The sequence below is a fragment of the Marmota flaviventris genome, chromosome 10, assembly GCF_047511675.1.
Source record: "Marmota flaviventris isolate mMarFla1 chromosome 10, mMarFla1.hap1, whole genome shotgun sequence".
NCBI lineage: Eukaryota > Metazoa > Chordata > Mammalia > Rodentia > Sciuridae > Marmota > Marmota flaviventris.
The window spans coordinates 64,059,863-64,083,986 of record NC_092507.1 but is presented as its reverse complement, the minus strand read 5'-3'; the positions used below and the strand labels follow the sequence as shown (position 1 = coordinate 64,083,986).

The window sequence follows — 24,124 nt, the reverse complement described above, 5'->3', positions numbered from 1 at the left end:
GAGACTTTAAGTAATTGTTCTGTTTTTGAGCTAGGCCAAACCAGAAAGAGATGGGCAAAAATGATGACTTAAGTGGCTTTTGCTTCAGGTTGTTATCAGACTAACAGGGAAGCAACACAAAGAATATATGAGATAAAAATATTAGTGAGTAGCTTACAGTTTACTTTTTAAAAATTCTCTAGTTTCTCACTGGGGTGATCTCAAAATTTAGCAGTTGGCACAGCCTGTAGAGAGTGAGAAGTCAGAAAGGTCAGATTAATCCAGAACAGTCGCTCAGAATTCTACCTGCTATCACATAAAGCAATCTTTGCTGTGCCTGAGATTCATACTTACATGTTTTACTTCTTACTGCATCACCAGCTGTTCAGTAAATTTGAAAATGGCCTGAGACAGTCAAAAAAAATGAGTTTTTTCATCTTGGACAAGTTCATCTCTCACAGCCTTAGTTCTCTTATGTATAAGATGGGAGACAGAAAAGTGCCTAAATGGGGTTAATATTGTTGGTTGGCTGACTCAACAGTAATTTCCAGCTTCTTTTCTCCTTACTTTATTATAGTTTTTTGAATCAGCCTGTCTCATATTCTAATTACTTTGATTACATAGGCCTAGCATTTACTAATTGGGCATTAATTTAGTGATGTGAAATATTAGTTTATTACTAAAAGGATATTAATATAAAAAAGGTCATAAAATGGTGGAGGTTTATAAATTTAGCCATTTTCAGTGATGAGTTACCTGTGTGTAGATGAGACAGAAATGTAGGCCTATTAGTTGTGAATGGAGAAATAGTAAATAAGTCATATTAGTGGAAAAACCTTGAAGTCTGTAATGTTTCATAGACTATGGAATGTTTATGTCTAACACTACTTTTGAATGTTTGATGCCCTCTTTTCTATTCTTTTTTTCCTTTCCTAGTGCTGGGGATTAAACCTAGGACCTTACAGGTACTGGGCAAGTACTCTACCACTGAGCTACATCTCAGCCCAAGCCTCATTCTTGAATTTCCACAAAACTGTAAAAATTGTGTGCCTTTTAAATAGCTATTCTACTTCTTTTTAATTGCAGCAATGCGGATGGAAGCCAGAGGTATGCTTTACTATAGACTGGGCTATATCCCTAGCCCTTTTAATAATTTTTTGAAAAAATTTGAGACAGGGTCTTGCTAAGTTGGCAAGACTGGCCTCGAATTTGTAATCTTTTTGCCTCAGCCTCTCAAGTAGTTAGAATTACATACCTGCACCACTGGGCCTGGATGATAGTTATCCTTCTTACTTGAACTAGTTTTAGTAATTCCTTGCAATTGAAGAGCCTAACTAGAGTACATATTAAGATATAGTAAAGAGGTTACAAAAAGTCCTTTTCATTAGAATTTGACGTTTGTTTTCTTTTGACTTCTGTCTTTATCACATTTCCAAAGGAAATGTTTATGGTAAAGTTGTGTAAATTAAATAACTGTAACTGGTCTGGGATAAATAAATGATAAAATACTTTAGGAGAAATATATCTTTGGGCCTCTCTGAGTGTGATGATTCTTTTAACTGGACTTGTTCCTTTTAGGAACTCTGAAAACTTTTTCTATGGAGTTATCATATAGACTATCAACAATAGTGGGCCATGAATCTTTTAAGCTGAAGTGGGTATTCTGCCTATCCAATGTAAGTCTTATTCCTCTAGTTGTCTCCTGAAGAACTGAATAGAATAGCTTGGGAGGATCTCTCTCTCTCTCTCTCTCTCTCTCTCTCGCTCTCGCTCTCGCTCTCTGTTTACCTTGCACCCCACTGTCTCCCACGTACACACTCCTGCATGTGCATACACACAGACATATGCATGTGTGTACACACAAATGCACGGGTACTTCGCTGTCAATTACAGCCTTTGACTTGAAAGAGAAAGTAAGTCCTGGACAGTTGTCCCTGTTGAGAATCTTTGCTATTTATAACACATTTGCCAGTGTGTGTAATTTTAACTGTAGTGGGGATACATGATAGAGTTAGAGAAAGAGTTAGGAGAGTAAATTATAGCCCCCCCAAAAGGAATTTAGTGCTTGGGTGGTGGCAGTGGGAGTGACTTCAGAATAAGTCAGACCCAATTTGACATTTCACCATGGAAAGTGGTGATAATAATACATATTTTTAAGTAAGTTCTGAGGACATTTAATGGAGAATTGATAGAATGTTCTTTCTCATTATTATATCTGACACTTTTAAGAGTATTGAGAGCATAAGTGAAATTAACATTTATGAATGTAATTTGATTTCTTTGGAGAGAAGATATTTCACAGAGTTTTATATTAATAGTTTCCAAGAATTTAGCCCGAGCATGAGTGGGAAGTTACTTAATTCATTAAAAGGCACTACACTCATCCATTAACTTAATTTAAAAATTATATTCATTTCTAAGGCTTCAAATCATAAAATTTAGATATGATATTTAGAAAGTAAAGTCTATATTATTTGGAACTTAATTCACCTAAACTGTCAATTTTGCTCAACCATACTGGTCTTCTAAAGAAAAGAAGCAAATGACCATCAGATATTTTTAGGGAACATTCTCTACAAATATATTTTAGAGTTTGTTTTCAGGCGAATAAAGTCCAACCTAATTTCTTGGATTTAGCCTACTTCTAATTATTATGCTTAACAAAAATAGATGTTCAAATGTCAACTTTTTTATACTGATAAATACTTACATGTGATATGTTTTATATATGTATTTACTCAAGAAAATAGTTTAGATTTAAAAAAAATTTCAATATTTATGTTTAGCTTTCATATTGGGTTTTATAAGCTGGTGAACACTGACAAATTATTTTTCCCACAGAACTATAATCACACATTACCAGACAGTATAAATATATGGTTTAACTAACATTAGTGCACATCATGATTTATCAATTACATAGTAAAACAAATTATCAAGTCTCCAGATATTAAATTGCACACCTCACAAGGCATGTAAAACATTGGGTCTGTTTAATTCACTAGCAGAATCCCACTTTTTTTTTTTTTTGTAAAAGGGAATTGAGAAGAGAGGAGAATTATACTAAAAACAAAGATAATAGATAATGAGTAATTTCCAGTACAAAAAATAACAAAAGCTGAGTGTAGTGGTACACACCTGTAATCCCACATATTCAGGAGGTTGGGGCAGGAGGATGACAAATTTGAGGCCAGCTTCAGCAACTTAGTGAGACCCTGTCTCAAAATAAAAAATAAAAAAGGACTAGAGATGTAGCTCAGTTGTAAAGCACCCGGGTTCAATCCTTAGTACTGCAAAAACAAAAAATAAAACAAAGCAAAAAAATTAAAAATTGCCAGAATTTTATGATAAGAGTTATTGTAGTAAAGGTAACAAAATATCTCTATCTTTAAAACATATTGACTAAGTTAAAGTGTATATTCTTCATGGGAAGTACAATGCCCATTTTTTTTAAAGCTTTTTCTATTAAGTTGTACCTCAAAGTCCAAACATTAAATTATTATTATTTTTTAAATTAATTAATTTGTTCTAATTTATTATACATGACAGCAGAATGCGTTTCATATTACTCAAATTGAGCACAGTTTTTCATTTCTCTGGTTCTACACAGAGTAGAGTCACACCATTTGTACTTAAGATAATAATGTCCATCTCATTCTACCATCTTTCCCATACCCCCACACCCTCTTCCTTCCCCTCCCTTCCCTTTGCCCTATCCAAAGTTCCTTCATTCCTCCCATGCTACAACCGCCTCCACCCCCGCCCTGGATCAGCATCCACTTATCAGAGAAAACATTCCACCTGTGGTTTTTTGGGATTGGCTTACTTCACTTAGCATGATATTCCCCAACTCCATCCATTTACCTGCAAATGCCATGATTTTATTCTCTTTTAATGCTGAGTAATATTCCATTGTGTATATATACCACAGTTTCTGTATCCATTCATCTATTGAAGGATATGTAGGGTGGTTCCACAATTTAGCTTTTGTGAATTGTGCTGCTATAAACGTTGATGTGGTTGTTTCTCTTTCAGAGGATTTGTTACTGATGTACAGAAATGCATTTGATTTATGGGTATTGATTTTATATCCTGCTACTTTGCTGAATTTATTTTTTGTTCTAGAAGTTTTCTGGTGGAATTTTTTGAATCCTCTAAGTATAGAATCATGTCATCAGTGAATAGTGATACTTTTGAGTTCTTCTTTTCCTATCCATATCCCTTTAATTTCTTTGTCTGTCTAATTGCTCTGGCTAGAGTTTTAAGGACTATGAATAGAAGTGGCTGTTTTTCTCCATTTAGAATAATGTTGGCCTTGGGCTTAGTATAGATAACTTTTACAATGTTGAGATATGTTTCTATTATTTCTAGTTTTTCTGGTGTTTTGAACATGAAGGGGTGCTGTATTTTATCAAATGTTTTTTTTCTGCATCTATTGAGATGATTCTATGATTCTTATCTTTAAGTCTATTGATGTGATGAATTACATATATTGATTTCCGTATGTTGAACTAACTTTGCATCCCTTGGATGAACCCCACTTGATTGTAGTGCACTATCTTTCTAATATGTTTTTGTATTCAGTTTTTCAGAATTTTATTGAGAATGTTTGCATCTATGTTCATTGGAGATATTGGTCTGAAGTTTTCTTTCTTTGATGTGTCTTTACCTGGTTTTGGAATCAGGGTGATATTTGCCTCATAGAATGAGTTTGGAAGTGTTCCCTCTTTTTATATTTCATGGAAAATTTGAGAAGTATTGTTATTAGTTCTTCTTTGAAGGTGTTGTAGAACTTAGCTATGGATCTGTTTAGTGCTGGGCTTTTCTTGATTGGTAGACTTTTGATGGTGTTTTCTATTCCATTGCTTGAAATTGATCTGTTTAACTTGTGTATATCGTCCTGATTCAGTCTAGGTAAATCATATGACTGTAGAAATTGTCAATGCCTTTGGTATTTTCTTTTTTTTAAATATTTTTTTTTATTTTTTAGTTGTAGTTGGACACAATATCTTTATTTTATTTTATCGAACCCAGAGCCTCGCACATGCTAGGCGAGCACTCTACTGCTGAGCCACAATCCCAGCCCCGCCTTTGATATTTTCTATTTTATTGGAGTACAAATTTTCAAAATAATTTCTAATTATCTTCTGTATTTCTTTAGTGTTGTGATATTTCCTTTTTCACTATGGATTTTGGTAATTTGAGTTGTCTCTCTCCTTCTCTTCATTATCATGGCTATGGATTTATCAATTTTATTTAGTTTTTCAAAGAACCAACATTTTGTTTTGTCAGTTTTTTCAATTGTTTCAATTTCATCTCTGATTTTAATTATTTCCTATCTTCTACTACTTGTGTTTGTTTATTTTTCTTTTTCTAGAGCTTTGAGATGTAATGTTAGGTCATTTATTTGTTGGACTTTTTCTCTTTTAAGGAATGAACTCCATGTAATGGGCTTTCCACTTAGTAATGCCTTCATAGTATCCCTGAAGTTTTGATATGTTGTATCGTTGTTCTCATTTACCTTTAAGAATTTTTTAATCTCCTCCTTGATGTCCTTTGCCATCCATTGTTTACTCAGTATCATATTATTTAGTCTCCAGGTGTTGGAGTAGTTTTTTATTTTATCATTGATTTCTAATTTCATTCCATTATGATCTGATAGAGTGCAGGGTAGTATCTCTACTTTTTTGTGTTTGCTAAGAGTTGCTTTGTGGCATAATATATGGTATGTTTTAGAGAAGGATCTGTGTGCTGCTGAGAAGAAAGTGTATTCACTTATTGATGGATGAAATATTCTATATGTGTTAGTTAAGTGTAAGTTATTGATTGTATTATTGAGTTCTATAGTTTCTTTGTTTATCTTTCGTTTGGAAGATCTATCCAGTGGTGAAAGAGGTGTGTTAAAGTCACCCAGAATTATTGTGTTGTGGTCTATTTGACTCTTGAAATTGAGAAGAGTTTGTTTGATGAATGTATATGCTTCATTGTTTGGGGCATGTATAGTTATAATTGTAATGTCTTGTTCCCTTAAGCAGTATGAAATGTCCTTCTTTATTTCTTTTGATAAACATTGGCTTGAAGTCTACTTTATTTGATAAGAGGATGGAAACTCCTGCTTGCTTATGCAGTCCCAACCTTTTTTCCCAACCTTTCACCTTCAGTATATGAATGTCTTTTCTTATGAGATGAGTGTCTTGAAGGCAGCATATTGTTGGGTCTTTTATTTTTTAAATCCAATGTCTTTTTTTAAAAAAAATATTTATTTTTTAGTTTTAGGTGGACACAATATCTTTATTTTGATTTTATGTGGTGCTGAGAATCGAACCCAGTGCCCCATGCATGCTAGGCGAGTACACTACCACTTGAGCCACATCCCCAGTCCCAGTCTATGTCTTTTGATTCATGACTTTAGGCCATTAACATTCAGGGTTATTATTGAGACATGATTTGTATTCCTGTTCATTTTGGTTTATTTTTGGTTTTTAACTTGACTTAGTTTCTCCTTTGATTGGTTTTTCCTTTGGTGTAACACCTCCCTTTGCTGATTTTTCATTGTTGTTTTTCGCTTCCTCCTGGTGGAATATTTTTCTGAGGATGTTCTGTAGTGCAGACTTTCTAGTTGTAAATCCTTTTAACTTTTGTTTATCACGAAAGCTTTTTATTTTATCATCAAATCTAAATCTTAATTTTGCTGGATATAAATTCTTGGTTGGCATCCATTTTCTTTCAGAGCTTAGTATATATTATTATTCCAGGCTCTTCTAGCTTTGAGGGTCTGGATTGAGAAAATCTGCAGAGATCCTAAGAGGCTTCCCCCATATGTAATCTGATTCCTTTCTCTTGTGGCTTTTACAATTCTCTCCTTATTCTGGGTATGCTAGGCATTTTCATTTTAATGTGCCTTAGCATAGATCTATTGTGATTTCGTATATTTGGTGTTCTGTAAGCCTCTTGTATTCAATTTTTCAGTTCATTCTTCATTTTTGGAAAAATTTCCAATGTTATTTCATTGAATAGATTGTTTATTCCTTTGATTTGTAACTCAATGCTTTCCTTTATCTCAATAATTCTTAAATTTGGCCTTTTCATGCTATTCCATAATTCTTGAATGTTTTCCTCTTGGTTTCTTATCATCTTCACTGTGCGGTCAACTTTATTTTCAAGATTATATATTTTGTCTTCATTGTCTGAGGTTTTGTCTTCCAACTGATCTTATCTATTGAGTTTTTAATTTGGTTTATTATTTCCTTCATTTTAAGGTTTCTGTTTGTTTTTTTCCCATAATCTCTATCTTCTTATTGAAGTAATCCTTTGCTTTCTATATTTGCTTATGTAGCTCTTTATCGAAATGATCTTTTGCTGCTGCCTGTATTTGCTTTCTACTTATATTATCCTTTAATTTTCAGAATATTTTAATTATATACATACTGAACTCCTTCTCTGGCATTTCTTCTGCTCTGCTGGCCATGGATTCTAATTATGTAGTATCTTGGTTTGTTTGGGGCACTTTCTTACCTTGTTTTTTCATGTTGTTCATGTGTCTTCCCTTCTAGCACTGTGGATCTAAGGTGTTACAGTTTTTACCCTATAGGTTTATAGTGTCACTGTAAGGTTCCAATACCTCTCTTTTAAGGGGAGATCAATATTAACAGATCCCACTACAAACAATATATAGCCTTAAAGCTCCTATTAAGATGTTTACAGTTTTGTCACAGTGGACAGAAATGGTGAGTTCAGTTATTATCTACAATGTAAACAGTTTCTAATGGTGGACAAAGAGAGGAGTGTAGGATGAGATGTTAAGGAGGTAGGAGGTGAGGATATAGAGTTATTAGATCTTAAGAAGCATGAAAGAGGAATGAATAGAAGTTGGCTAGTAGCGGGAAAAAAGAGAGAAAGAGATTTTAGGGAGACAAGTAAGTGGGAGGACAGTAGAGTACAAAAATTAAGCAAACATAAAAATTAAGAAAAAGAAAAAGTAAAAGTAAAAGTTAAAAGAATATGTAACATAACTGTAATATACTATTCAGACATTCCAGTTATCAGTAGTGTAATGTGTGAAAAGTAGGAAAAAAAAGAAAAAAGAAAAAAAAATCTCGAAGAAAAACTAAAGGATTGTTTCTGATTGGAGTTCAGTATCTTTCCTGCTTCCCTTCTCATCCAGTAGTGAGGTTGTCTGATGTTTGCTGGTATCTCCACCCTTGGGATGGTGAAAGTTATTAGGGTGGGAGGGTTGGTCTTGGAGGCAGAACTCGGAGGTGAGGTATAGCACTTGCCAGTTCCTGTTCGAGGACTGTACCCCAAGGATCTCCTTTGGGGCCTGCTTGTATGATGTGGGTGCCTGGTCTTATGTCCTGATATCACCTGTAGACCTCAGAATTCATGGTCTCTAATTTAGTCTCTCAACTGTATCTCGCTCATCCCCTCCCTTTCTACTTCCCAATCAGGAACCTCTCTTTCCTTGTGAGCTGCCCTCTGGGGCTTGCACACCTGTCGCAGAGAGCTGTTTTATATCAGGCAGGTCAGGACGGACAGGCTACATAGATGCAAGCATTGTACCGTGTTAGTGGCTGTGACAGAGAGGGGCATGTTAGGGGACTGTAGGTACCTGGATATTGCTTCTAGGCCTCAACTGGTGTCCCCAGCTAGGAGTTACCTCAATTAAAGATGGTTATGGTGGTAGCAAGGCTAACGCAAGTTGGTGGCAAAGGTATCCTAAGATGGAGGTGGCTGCTTTCAGAGATGGGGTGTCAGATTAGGCCGGGCAATAGCATTGGGTGGTGTGTCCAGAGATGCTGCTCATATCAAACTAAAACCTTAAGAACTATGAGTTGTTTTGTGGCTGGTGGCTGTCTCCTGACCCTGTCCAGTGTCCCCAGTTGCAGGCAACTATGGCAGTGGTTGCAGTGTTCCAAGATGGAGGTGACTGAGGAAGCCCCACACTGGTAGATGGGGGTCCACATGGGAGTGGCAGCTGGGGGTTCTGCATGGGTACTGATGTGGGCGAGTGATGGGGGCCAGATTCCTGCATGGGAGCTGCAGTTGTGGGTTCTCTAATAACTTGCAGAGAGACAGTATTCCCACTGCTTGAATCCCAGGTCACGGAGTGACTAGGAATGCAGCCTCCCTCTAGCCTGCTATCTTGGATCCTCCAAACATTAAATTAAGTGTCAAGTTTTTTTTTTTTTTTTTTTTTTTTAAACCTGGAAACATTAAAGACTTGCATCTGTACAATGTAGCTTTTCAAAAAGAAAGTTTTCTGTAGCAGCATAAAGGGAGATTGATAGAAAGACATCGATTGCATGATAACTGAAAGACTTGGTGAAAAAAAAAATCCAGCAAGAATCAAAGTTGGTGTAAACCTGATGTGTAGTGGTATGAATGTGAGAGACAAATGTGAAATGATCAGGTAAATAACCATGTAGGTTCTGCTTTCAATGTTTGAAATTACTTAAGGAATAAACCACATAAGATCTAAAATACTCAGAGTTCCTAAGGTTTTAGTTTGATATGATACTAAAAACATACAAGTATTATGCTGGGTATTCAGTACTCTATTTGTTTAACTTTCTTATGTATTGGTAAGGTTCTGGCATTGGAATAAATTTAAAGAAGACATGATTCAGTACTGCATGATTTCAGGAAAGGTCTGCTGGTGCAAATTATAAGTAAATTTTAAATGCTGAACAAGAAGACTCTTTTGCTAAATGCCCATAGAGTTTCTGTCATATTTGTGACTTGTAAAACTGCTTCTCAGTTATTATGGAAACTTCATCAGTTTTTTTTTTTTTTTTTTTACCAAGTCTTTCAATTATCATGCAATTAATGTCTTTATATCAATCTCCCTTTATGCTGCTACAGAAAACTTTCTTTTTGAAAAGCTACACTGTACACTTTAAAATTCTATTTTTTAAGATAATAGGGTCAAACAACCTGTTTTGTTGAATGCAACTTATGTTTCTAAAACCATTGAAGTCTCTGCAACACTGATGTGTTTTAGGGTGATAGTTCTTTAAATACATAAGTTCCTTGATGTTCAAAGTTCTATGTTGCTTTTGTCTTTTGAACTATTCTACATCTTCATGTTTTTATTCTACCTTCTAATAATGCCAGAACAATAAGCAATGAAGTTCTCCTAATGCCTGCAACATAGTCAGTAGCAGTACAACAACCAGCTTCTTCATGAAACTTAATTATTATAAGACTTAGCTAGACATCAGTAGTCTGGTTGGATGGTGTTACACCTTCATCAAAAGGCCAGTGAAAATCATGTATGTGTTTTTTTCTCCACAAAACAGTATCATAAGTTGTTTCACATGTTCTTAATTATTTTAGTAACTTCATACCAAATTTTATCAAAAAAATTTAAGAATGCTTTGGTTTAATTGTCTTTAATAAGAAATATGTTTTTGTTTGTGATTCCTATAGGACTTGGGTGCTTCATTTAAATCATGTTTAGTTTAAAAAATACTCAAGAATTATGAAAGAATTTTTTGATTTTGTTTTATTGCTTCCATACTAATTATTTATGAAATTGTACACTAAAAACTTACATCATTACACTTAATGCATATATCAGCATGAAGAAATTAAAACTAGTACAAATGTAAAGAAATTGAAATCTACTTCCATACACTCCAGTTGAAATTCTCAAGTGTTTTGAGTATAAAGTTGTGTATGAGTAATGGGATGTTAAATGACCTTCTAACACGAAGATTCTTCACTTCAGCAATACTGAGGTAATAGGAAGAAAGTACACCGAAGTTTACCCATCTAGGTCAGAACTGTAAAATGCCTGGACAATGTCAATTCAACACTTCTGTGTCCAGGTTAACTGCTCTTATGAGGGCTTCTTGATGTAGTAATGAATTTCTACGGTTCACTTGTCCTCATAGAGGTCTTTCTGTGCCTGGCACTAATCTCTCTTGGTTTTTAGTAACTCTGTAATATATAGATTACATAGAGAAATGTGTTTACTCATTGAAAATTGTAGCCTCACCATATAGCTGGTGCTGTAACCAGAGGAGTTCCAGAGAGAGGGACCTTGACTTTGGACAAGTGGGATCCTTGATGTAGGTGATGGAAAAGAATTTTAGCACTTGCCAGTCAGAAGCACAGATTTATTTAGGAAAACAGAAGCAAGTATATACATTCAAGAGAGAATGCAGGCCATCTCCAGGGGGAGGCAGTACCCCTTTGTTTAAGGGTGTTAGAGGGATAGTAGGTAGGGGCTAAACTACAAGTGAAGTCAGGGCAGAATCACACAGTTTCACACCAGTTTTCTATGTGTTTTGCTTGTGTATTGCACTCACATTATGTTAATTTTTTACAGGTAAGGATATGGGCTAAGGAGTCAGATGGTTTGCTCATGAGTTGCTTGTTTTGCATTTTAAGGTTTCATGGACACTTTCTAATTTCGGACAGTTCAAGGGTACTTCTGAGATTCAGTATATCTTTCTTTTTCTCAAATTCCTATCTCAGTACAATGGTGGCATTGATACAGGTGACACCAAGGTGATGTTGATAGGGGTGACTCTGGCTGTGGCTGCAGGACAGAGGTCCATGATGGTCATTTACAAGGTAGAGGTGGTTCAGGTGGTGGTTGGGGAGATAGGTTGATAATAGGGTTTTGGAAAAGAATTGAGCTGCTTACAGGGGTGCATGCCTGCAAATCATAAATTTGAGGCCAACCTGGGCAACTTAGTGAACCCTGTCTCAAAATAAAACTAAAAAGGGCTAGGTGCCCAGTGATAGAGTACCCCTGGATTAAATTCCAACTACTGAAATCAGTCAATCAGTCAATCAATTGTTATGGTTTGGATATAAGGTGTCCCCCAAAAGCTTATGTTTGAGACAATGCAAGAAGGTTTAGAGAAGATATGATTGGGTTGTGAGAGTCTTAACCTAATCAGTGAATCGATCACTGATGGGATTAAGTGGTAATTGAAGGCAGGTAGGGTGTGGCTATAGAAGGTATGGCATTGGGGGCATGGCTTTGGGATATATATTTGTATTTGGCAAGTGGAGATCTCTCTGCTTGCTAATCATCACGTGACCTGCTTCCTTTTGCCATACTCTTCTGCCATGAGGTTCTGCCTCACCTTGAGCCCTGAGGAATGGAGTCTGCTGTCTATGAATTGAGAACACTGAAATTGTGAACCCCAATAAACTTTTCCTCCTCTACAATTGTGGTGGGGTCTTTTAGTTGCAGTGGCGAAAAAACTGACTAAAACAAAAATTGGTAGTGACAAATGACTATGACTAACCTGATCGTGTGGTTCAAAGCTATAGGGGTTTGTTGGATGAATTTTGAGATATGGAAATGCTTTCGATTGTTGTAAGCAGAGCTTAATGGATGATTCTGATGGGAACTCAGAAGACCAGAATGCCAATGGGACTGTGGACAGTGAAAACAGGGCTCATGAGGAAAAGGAGGACACTATTATTGGAGTAGAGGCCTTTCATTGTTATAATCTAGCTGAAAAGTTGTCTGCATTTTGCCCATGTCCTGAGACTTTCTGTGAGGCTGATTTTAAAAGTGACAGACTTCATAATCTGGAGGAAGAAATTTCTAGGCAGCATAGCATTCAGGAAGGGGCATGGATATTGCTGTGGCTCCCAGCCAAGTTTATTGTGGTATTTAGGAGCAGAAAGCAGAGCAGAAAGATTTGAGAAACTTGAAAGGCCAGAGTAAGACTGGGCCTAAGGAAATTGCAGTTGCTAAACACACTGAAGAAATGCTAATGAGACAATGAGACAGATGGCTTGAAGGCATTTCAGGAGCTGGCAAGACCACACCCATCTCAGACTCAAGGAAGTAGAAATAAAAATTCTCTCTGAGAAGAGACCAGTGGGGTACCTTTCTTGCACAAGGATGTCTAGGAAATTTTTTCAACATGTTTAGCTACCCAGGCACTCAGAGGCTGCTGCATCCAGGGTCCCTGGAGGCTTGGCTACTGCTTGAGATGGTGACAGACCTTGGTGTCAACCATGGTATTCCAGAGTTACGGGATCATGGAGGTTTCCACCAAGATTTCAAAGGAGGGCCTGGGAGGCCAAGCAAAGTGTAGCAGGGTTGGAGTCCCTGTGGGCACTCCCTGAGAGGGCAGAGTGTGGAGCAGAAATCTCCAAGATTAAAGAATTGCTAGTAACATGGGACATCATTCTAAGAAAGCTGCAGGAACTGAGCAGAGACAAGCCAACAGAAAGGCTAGTTGGACTGCAACCAACAAGGGTACAGGAGTGGATATACACAAGCCCTTTGGACAGAACATCATGATGCCATGTGACCATGTGACCAGATGCCAGACGTGGAGCTACAGGACATGTTTGCCCAGCTGGATTACATTCTTGCTTTGGTCCTATCCCTTCTTTCTATGCCCTATTTTTCTGAAAGGAAATGTTGACTCTGTAATATTATATATTGGATACTTGTAAATTTGCTCTAATGTTACAGGAGCACACAGTGTGAGATTGCTTTGAGCCTCAGAGAAGACTTTAGACTTGGAACTTTAAGCAATCTCATAGTTGAGACTATGGGGACTCTTGGGGATGGACTGAATATATTTTGCATTGTCAGATGAGTGAGCTTTTCTGAGTCAGGGGTGGACTGTTATAGTTTGGATATGTGGAATCCCCCAAAAGCTCATGTGTGAGATAATGTAAGAAGGTTTAGAGAAGATATGATTGGGTTATAAGAGCTTTAACCCAATCAATGAATTAATCACCTGATGGAATTAATTGGGTGGTAGCTGAAGGCAGGTGGGGCATGGCCTAAAGAGGTGGGGCGTGGCTAGAGGAGATAGGGCACTGGGGCATGGCTTTGTGGCATATATTTTTATCTGAGGAGTAGAGATCTGTCTCTGCTTTCTGATCATCATGTGACCTGCTTCCCTCTGCTACACATTATTCTGCCTTGATGTTCTGCCTCACCTTGAGCCTTGAGGAATGGAGCCTGCTGTCTATAGATTAAGACTGTGGAAATCATGAGCTCCCAAATAAACTTTTCCTTCTCTGCAGTTGTTCTGGTGGAGTCTTATTAAATCACAGCAGCAAAAAAACTGACTAAAACATTAGTGTTGCTCATTCTTTAAGCATTGTTGGATTTTTTTTACTCAGATTTTTAAAATTCCATTCTGTATATTTTGGCAAAATATAGGTTATGCTAGGTCAATGACGTTCATGAATACAACATTCCTTATTTTGATTATTTCTGTGAACCATCCAAAATATTCAAGAAATATGGTAATTTATAATTTTGGTAATGTAATGTGCAGATTTGAATTCCAAATCTTAAAGCTGGTGTGCTTGAGTAAGTCATTAACCTAGTTAGGAGTTAAGCAATGGAAAACAGACGGATGAGAATTTCTCTACATAATACTGATTTTAAACCCAAGAGGAAAGGATAAGGGTGTCTGTGCTACTTGCCCTTTCCTGCAATCAAGGAAGAGTGGTAAATATTGCAGGAGCATTTGGAGGTAGAGATGAAGCAGTGAAGACTTAATTATGAATTTAATTATATGAGGGTAGAAGCTACTGGTAGAGATGGTTGTGACTGTGACCAAGTGGTAGGCTTGGTGACTGAAAAGATCTAATGAGAGCAGGGCCAGGAGCAACCTGTATCCCTTATTTCTTTCTGTAGAAAAGATGGCTTTGGCGAAATGATTGGAGACAGACTAGAATATTAGCTTCTGCATCTCTTGGAAGTTCTGTTCTCTGATTTTCACATTTAAGGAGGCCCTGAAATTTTTCATTATGTCTTGTTATACTTATAGGAGGAGTTACATGCTTTAGTGCCGCTATTCTTTGATTTGAGAGTTTGCTAAGGTCTCTGGATAATTCCATTTAGAATTTCAAGGGCCTATTTTATTCTAGATATGTGCCATAAATATTGAACAGTGATAATGAGTTCATGTATCTAACTTAATCATCTGAGACAATTAAATTATCAGTATGAGATAAAATACATATTAAATCTTTTTAAATGCCAATTCATATAGTTTCAGGGTACTTTAGATTTGTTAAAAGGAAACATTCATATTAAACAAATCTGGGATTTAATTCAGACTCCATTAACTTGATAACTGTGACCTGGGGCATGTTACTTAACCAATTTGATAACCTGTAAAACAGAAGTGATAATACATTTCTCATAGGCATAATATATGAGATAATATATATAATGTGCTTATTAGTATATTGCTTGAGATATATCAAGTGCTTGATAAATGTTACCTATTTTTTTAGATGTTAGCTATTATACTAAACGACATATGAATTTAATTATATGAGCCTCATGTAATTTGTCAGTATGATAGATAACATGTCTGCAGTGTGGTTGAGTTTTTATTTTTTAAATTTTTGATAGTAGGGATTGAACCCAGAGGCACTTTACCACCGAGCCACATCTCCAGCCCTTTTTATTTTTTATTTAGATATAGTCTCACTAAAGTTGCTTAGGGCCTCACTAAGTGTCTGAAGCTGCTCTTGAACTTTAAAAACCGCTTTTGAACTTGAAATCCTCCTGCCTTAGCCTCCCAAATCCCTGGGATTATAGGCATATACGACTGTGCCTGACTGAGTTTTCATTTTTAATACAATTATCAGATATCTGGCATCATATAGTCTGGGAAGGCTAATTGATATTTGGCAAGTTGAAAGTAATTCAGAAAATTTAAATGGTCTAGCATTGGTGGCTAGCATATTTCTTATGATTAGTTTCATTGTACATTGGTGGTAAGAATTATTAATTTGGAGATTCTTTAGGACATGGAAGAGGAGGAAGAGGAAAAGCCTAAAAGTAAATTACCTTAATATCAAGCTACTGATTAGTTCGATTTGCTGAATTTTTTTGTTCCATTAGTCATGACATTGCTGCAGAAGCTGAGTATCCTAAATAATTTGTGTTAAAGGTGAAAAAAGCAATGTCTACAAGGCAGAAACCTAGAGGGCCAGATTTAAAGAGGGCATCAGAGATCCTAAAGACACTCATATTTCCTGCTGCTTTAATTTCTGCTGTTATTATAGCTTGGAATGTTGATATTAATGAAGGTGAGCCCAGTAATCCTAGCTACAGCAGCTAAAGATGCTATACGTAGTAGTATCTGATTAATAGCATGACTAGAGAATGTCAAACAATTTTAAGGGAAGAATTTAAAAACATTTTGACTGAAATAGTAATTTATTTAAATTTCATTCAGTGAAAAGTTTTTGTTAAAGTAACACCAGTCTATTTTAAGTGAAAATTTATGCTTTTTTTGAAATATTATACTCTTATGGTCAAGAACTGTGAAAGAGTGTTCATTTATTCAAATGAATTTATTTTTTAACTCATTTGATCCCTGGGTTCCTGATTGTGTTAAGGAAGATTTTCAAGGAAGCAGGTCAAAGAATGGCCTTGCATCTTCAATGCAGGATTTACCTGTTCATTCAGTGTTTGGCAAACATAATGATGGAAAAGCATTTATTTTAGATCACCCCTCTCTGTATATTTCTCATATTGGGATTTTAAACTTATTTTTAGAGAAGTTTTAGAATTTTATTTTCATATCAATCATGATCTTTAAAAAAATCTGTAAGTATGATAAGGGTAGATACCAACAAATGGTAAGGAAAAACACATTGATAGTTTTCTTTATGTTTGTTTTTATCAGAAAAGAAAGAAGTTATGCTTTATGGGTCTTTTATAATTAATAAGTAAATACATATGACTTATAAATAAGTATATATGAGTGTGTCCTCACAAATTTTTAACCAATAGGTAGTGTACGATTTAAAAAAATGTGGAAACCATTTGTTTATATAAATAACTATTATATAACTAACTTGCCATACAGTTGCTCACTTTTTTTTATTTTGAGTTGAGAGAAGGCCACATTACATATGCTTTGTTGTGTGAAAAAGTTTTTACAGGGGCTTGAAAAGAATAAAGTGTGAGAGCTGAGTCATCACATATGGTAGTCATCACATATGGCTTGCCAAAGAATATCATATTCTTGTATGAATTGGTTGTATTTTGGGGTTTTTGTTTTAATAAGATAGAAGACAACTTCTTGTTAGTTATTTGTAGGCATGTCTAAGTATGTCTTTAAGGTAAATTATTTTGGTCTTGATTTTAGCAGTGATGGATTTGATACCCATTATGTGCAGATTTAAATAATTGCTGTGGTGCTAACCTTGATAGTTAATTGAAAAATACATTTTAAGGAGTAAGTGAGATCTCATACCTGGCATTCAAGGAATGTTTATTGGCAAAAACTTACTTAAATATAAGGATCTGATTGTCTTTAACAGTAAGCAGAGGCTTAGAAATTTTGAATTGTGTATTGTACAATGTACTTTTGTGAACAGGTATTTCGTATGTTATTGAATTATATTTGTAATGTTGATGTCAAAATATAGAATGAAATTAAATGTAAGACCAGACCTGAAGCTCTTCTTTTAAACATAACAGTAGTCATTTCATTTTAGCAAAAATAATATCATCTTTCAAATAGGATTATTGTTTTTAAGAGTATTTCTAGTTTGGTAGTTTTGTTAGATTTTAATTTATAATTTTATCTTGATTCTGTAGTTTTATAAGAAGTATAGCAAACCTAAGTAGCTTACTTGCATGCATATATTAAGTACCATTATAGAGAAAAATTAGCACTTAGACCAAGTAAGAATTTTTATTTTCTACAGAAAAAAAGTTCTGTGCATTTTTTTTTTTTTTTTTTTACAATCTCAGAAACAGTGAACTAGAATATGTGGTTGGACTTCTAAACCTTTGGAATCCATTCCATTTCCTGACTTTTTCTAATTTACCCACATTATTACAGATAAGATGATTTTTAAGATATATTATGTTTGATCAAGGGTCATAGTACTTATCCTGAGGCTCAAAATTATCTGCAGGAAAAATGTTGATTGAATTTATAATTTTAAGCCAAAATTACTACTTCTTTTTGGTTAATATTGATATATAGATATTAAATAATCATTTAGTTTTATAGAGTGAAATTAACAATAAACAAATGACATGGCCTTAATGTATTCATTTAAATATTGACATTTGTATATCAGTTCATTCTTGTTTAATAAAAATTATAGGATTGATAACAACTTAATGTAAATTAATGATCTTAAGATACAAAAAAAGAAAATATATTTTCTATTTTAAGAGGAATAACTTTCATCATTCTGGGAGTATGAATCAGTAACAGCTGAAGATCTGATATTTGAATGTGGCAGGATTGGAATGATTTCAAAGTTGAAATCTAGCCAATTTTCAAGAAAAAATCACAATGTTTCAATTTTGAACTTTAATGTATTTGGAACATATGCAGCAGAACATTTTCTTCTTGCTGTCTCCTGCCAAACTAATTATGTATGCCACATTAATTTTTCCCTTAAGTTTTGGAAGCACAAGTATATGGTAGAATAAAGAATTTCCTGATTCATGTTCACTAGTTTTAATGGTAGGATCAAGATAAGAAATATGTAAGAGGTATTTTGAAATTTCCTCTTAAAGAAATGATTTGCAAAAATGAAAATGTTTTATTTACTTAAAATTATTTATTAAATTCCTACTATATGAGAGGCTTTATTACTAAGGCTGTGTGACAGTAGTAAATAGGATGGATAGAGTACTGTCCCTCTGAGAGCTTATATTCTAATGGAATGATGGTGGGAGATGATGGGGATTTCAGATTCATAAATGTCGTATATAAAGTCAAACAAAATGAGTAGCTTAACTAATTGGAATGATTTGAATATCTGTTTGGAAAGAAGCTTTAAGTTTGGTCAGTAGCCCTTAAAGTGAGAAAGACTTGGCGTATTTCTGGTATAGAAAGCCCAGTTGTGGAAAGAATCTAGTGACAATGGCTGGTAGGGGCTAAAGACAGAAACCAGATTAAATGAACCTTTAAGACCATGTAAATTATTTCAATTTTACTCTAATTATAATGTGAAAAGCTGGGAAGGTTTTAAATGGAAAAGTTTTGGCTTATTTAAGTAAGATCACTCTGGAGGCTATCAGGAGAATGAACTAAAAGAGGGTGAGACCAGGTAGGGAGATATTCCAACATCTAGTGCAGAGATGATGGTAGCTGGAATTAGGGAGGAGTGGAAATGTGTTCTCATGCCACACTGATCCCACATGCTAATGGATTGCATGCTTTGGGAATTTAAAAGTTAAGTTATTTGGAATATCATTGTTTTAATGTGAACTCTTTAAGTCTAGAGAATGTCTAATGTTACTAAAATTAAAAAAAAAAAATTAGGGAAGACAGTGTAGTTTCTTTAGCTTCCCTTGGCTATATGACATAAAGTAATCTCTTGGGAAAAAAAAATTAAGTTAGCAACTTCAAGTTCTGTGCATAAGTTCATGCTAAATTGCCCTATTTCTCTACTTTAAAATTTATGCTATGTAAGAATATGAAAAAAAAAAACATAATTAAGGCCCCTTTAAATATGTAGTTGAAAATTTAGTTAGTTTTAATGAGGAAAAGAACGAACATACTTGCTATATGATATAAATAAAATGTCTGTGTTTAACATTTTGGTTTTATTTAAAGAGTATATTTACTGGAACTTTTTTTTCCCCTAGTCACATTGTCCTGATGCTTGCTGATGATATGGCATGCAATCCTAGAAATCCCAAACCAGCTACAGTGTTTAGTCACAAGAATATGGAACTAAATGTGTATGGAGATGATGTGGAAGTGGATTATAGAAGCTATGAGGTAAATTGTTTAATCCAGCAAAATTTTTGAACTGATGTTATTACTTTTATGTCTTAGAGACAGCAGAAGAATACATTAATTGTCTTATTCTTTTTCTTTAAATTTAGTACCTAATTTTTGCTGAGCTTTCATGTAATTTGTCTCTGTAGTTCATATTAAAGAAATAATATGAGTAAAACTACTAAAGTATGAATGTTTCATATGTATTTCTAAGATAGGAAACTTCATATTGGCTTTTAATTAAAGCATTTTAGTGAGGTTTGATGTATTACTTCTCTTTTACAGGAAATGTTATTACTTGTGTTTTACCTTTGCTCAGCAATTTCAAGTTTAGTACTTTTATAAATATATTAATTGTGGAAAAATTGTAATGACTAACAAAACACCATATGTCCACTGCTTAGAGAGTAAACCACTTTTATTTTGCTTCCAGTGTTTTTATGCATATATAATTAAAAGTAAAATGTGTATAAAATGCTATTTTAACTATATTTTCTTCCTTTGAAATTTTTAAATTTAACAGATTATGACAGTGTTTAAATTTTGAAGTCTTTCTAGATAGTTCTTCCTCTTTTACCAGCTAACCAAAAGTAAGACACAGTATCTTTATCTTTACTGAAGCAATTCTAAAAGCATAGCTGTCTTCTAAACTGTAAACTCCTCCAGGACATAGCCTAAATGTACATTCTTTTGTACCTAGCAAGTACCTATGTAGTCCTTTGTAGATACTAAAAATATTTTTCAATGAATTAAATGTATATGAATATTTGACTTTTTATTTATTTAGATGCCTTAAAATATTGACCAAAAATATTTCTTCCTTGTTAGTCAGCAAGAGGTCCTATTAAAATTGACATTTTGCTGTCTCTTGGGCAAAATATAGATTAAACATCTTATACATACATATTCATACACATTTATGTACCCATGATGTAGAGAAAAGTCCCACAAGAAAGCTGGATTGATTTTCTATTCTTTAAAGTTATATATGCATAATATATGACTTAGCTCTTGATTTTTACATTTTACCCTCTGGAGGTTTAAATAATGCCCTCAAAGAATTCTAGAGAGCTATAAATTCCAGGTTGGGAAATGTGGTTTAAAGTGTTACGAATTTTTTGCATGTTAAAGATACTCCTTCTAGGTGTGGTGGCTCACGCTTGTAATCCCAGTGGCTCTGGAGGCTATGGCAGGAGGATCATGAGTTCAAAGTCAGCCTCAGAAAAAGCCAGGAGCTAAGCAACTCAGCGAGACTCTGTCTCTAAATAAAATACAAAATAGGGCTGGGGATATGGCTTAGCTGTTGAGTGCCTCTGAGTTCAGTCCCTGGAACAACCCCTTTCCCCCATAAAGATGCTCCTAACGAAATCCAAGTTTACATAATTCATTCAAAAATTAATGAAACATAATTTTGGGGGATGATTAATAGAACTTTTTTCATTATTTGTTATTGACTAAGTAGTTGTACATATAAGTTGCAATAATGTAACTGTACTTATGTATAAATTCTTATATTTTGTGTCTTTCCAAAGAATTACCTATTCAGACAGACTAGTAATTTTTAAGCTTTTGGGTAAATATTTTTTATTTTATTTTTACAGTATGAAGATTGAATCCAGGGGTGCTTTACATCTGAGTTATATCCCCACTCCTTTTTTTTTTTTTCCCCCTGAGACAGGGTCTCACTAAGTTGCCCAGTCTAGCCTCAAACTTGATGATCCTCCTGCTTCAGCCTCTTGAGTAGCTGGGATTATAGGTATGTGATTATAGGCATGTGACACCACGTCAGGTGCTTTTGAATAATTTTTAAAGACAATATTTTGTGTAGTATTTAAAATTTTAAAATGAGATTTAACTTATTTTTTCTTTAAGGTATTTTTTTTTCAGGTTCCATTTCAACTGATCTCTCTCTCTCTCTCTCTCTGTCTCTCTCTCTTTCTTTCTTTCTTAAGGTAACTGTGGAAAATTTTTTGCGGGTATTAACTGGGAGGATCCCATCTAGTACTCCTCGGTCAAAACGACTTCTTTCTGATGATAGAAGCAATATTCTCATTTATATGACAGGTAATTTTAGGATTTAGAGATTTCTTAGTATAATATGTTGAAACTCTTTGAAGAGAAATTCATGGGCATTAAACACGTTAAATGATTTGGGGTTAAAATAGTTTTTTGTCATGTAGTTTTGTCTTCTCACGATACAAAACTATTTGAAATGACATTTGAAAATGGTATAGGTTGAGCATTCATAAAAAATCTGAGATCTGAAATGCTTCAAAATCAAACTTTGAGTATCAATGTGAATGCCACCAGTAGAAAATTCCACACTGACCTCACATGAGAAAGTAGGCACACTAAAAATAATGCATAGAACTACCTTCAGGCTATGTGTGTAACGTATACCTAAAACATAAAATTTATTTTATTTTAGACAAGGATCTTATCCCAAAGATATCTAATTATGTAGAAGCAAATATTTCCGAATCTGAAATCTGAAGTACTTCTGTTTCTAACAGTTTGGAACAGCAATACTCAGCCTTTATAACATTTTGTGCTATTGCTGTTTTCTTGTCCTTTTGCTCTTTACTCTTGCCTTGGTAAAGTTTACTACCTTTTACTTTGTACACTGCTAAAGCATCTCTCTTTCAGTTTTGTTTTCCTGTTAGTCATCCTGCTTAAAATGTTTATTAGAAGTTGCAAATTTGTCTGTCCTCTGCTTAAAACTTCAAATGATTTCCTATTGATTGAATCTCAGATTTTGTGTGTATAAAGTATAAAGATTAACTGAATGTAGACACTTAGACCTTATCTTAAAATTCTTATTCAGTTTTGTTCTGGAGTGTGGGTTCATGAAATTGCATTGTGAACATACTTATGAAATGTAAGATGTAGTAGTCTTTTGACTATATGTTAAGGAACTTTATTGGACATAATGTTCTCCATAATATAATAGTTAAATACTATATATAATAATATGTTATGATTTTACATATTATTTAATTTCAGTCTTAATTCTTACACTTTTTCTAAGTATAAGCTCTTGGCTGTTCTGTCCTCCAGATATTTACTTAAACTGTTGCTTTTGCTTATGACGTCCTCTCAATCCACTTTGCCTACGTGACTATCGCTTATCTTTTGTTGTTAGCTCAGGAGTTTCCTTTCTAAGTCTAAGGTGATTTTTGTTTCCAGTTGCCTAGAAAGCCCTAGTTTATATCTCTTGTCCCAATAATTATTGATTTTGAATTCTAAGATATAATCATCAATTATGTTTTTCATCTTTTTATGATCAGTACCTATCTTATAGTAGTATTTAGTAAATGTGAATATTATAGTAGTATTCAGTAAATGTTATGAAAAGGTATTCAATAAATATTTTAGAGAGCTTTTCATTAAATTGATAGTAAAAGAGCTGCAGAATAATTTCTTAGATGTCATATGGCAGGGTAGGTAATGATCCTAGCTTAGTGGCTTTTCTTTATCATGTTGCATTTATTTACCACTTTTTAGATCCTGTTTATTTATTTTATAAATTAACTCAACAGCATTAATGAAGTCCAAAATCTTTCATTTTATCTTATGTGAAAATTATAAGAAAATTATATGCTTTGTTGGCAAAGAAAATGAAATATAGTTTTATAGCCTAACGTTAGTTGATGTGTTAAAAGATTTACACATTTTTCTTCTAATTATGTGGGTTCTTTTTTAGAATAACTCATGATGTAGAAGACATTCCAATAGTTTAAGATACAGCTTGATAAATTATCACCCCTGAATGTCTGCCTGTTTTGGAAAAAATTCTTATTGAGACACAGTTGCACCTATTCATTTACATATTTTTCTCAACTGTTTTCACCCTATAATAGCAGAGTTCAGTAGCTGTGACAGAGACCACATGGCTCATAATCCTAAAACATTTACAGTTTATAGAAAAAAGTTGCCAACCTCTGTAAGAGAATATAAAGGCTGATAATTATAATGTGATAAAAAAGATAATAACTAATAGTTATTAAGACTTACTGTACATTATGTAATATCCTAAATTTTACATACATAAAATTTATATATAAATAAAAAATACAAAAAACAATAACACACACATATATTTCATCCTCATAGCAGCTTGATGATTTAAGTGCTAATATTCAGGGCTGCCATATATGGTAATAAGGGTTTTACACACAAGCATATGGCTTGGGATTAAGTGGGAGTTAAAATTTAGTGTATGTTTATACTTATTAAACTGCATGCCATGCTGCAGAATTGTGTCTAATAGGAGGGAAGAATATTCCCCCTGCCTCACCACATAGGCATAGTCACTAACCACTTATGACCTCACAAGAATGCATAATATCCAGAGGAAGACACTAAAATAGTCGATCTTTTCTACAAAACTACTGTAGTTTTTATTCAGTGGAAGGTACAAT

General features: G+C 34.2%; 1 protein-coding gene across 1 annotated transcript in view; it reads left to right on the top strand.

Annotated features, from left to right (window-relative positions):
- The window catches only part of Pigk (phosphatidylinositol glycan anchor biosynthesis class K), a 122,506-nt gene that overhangs the window by 22,396 nt on the left and 75,986 nt on the right, over nt 1-24,124 (top strand). Inside the window, exons 4-5 of the mRNA XM_027935160.2 lie at nt 19,568-19,703; nt 21,656-21,767. Of these exons, the coding sequence (XP_027790961.1) occupies nt 19,568-19,703; nt 21,656-21,767 (248 nt within the window). The remainder of the gene's footprint in view (nt 1-19,567; nt 19,704-21,655; nt 21,768-24,124) is intronic.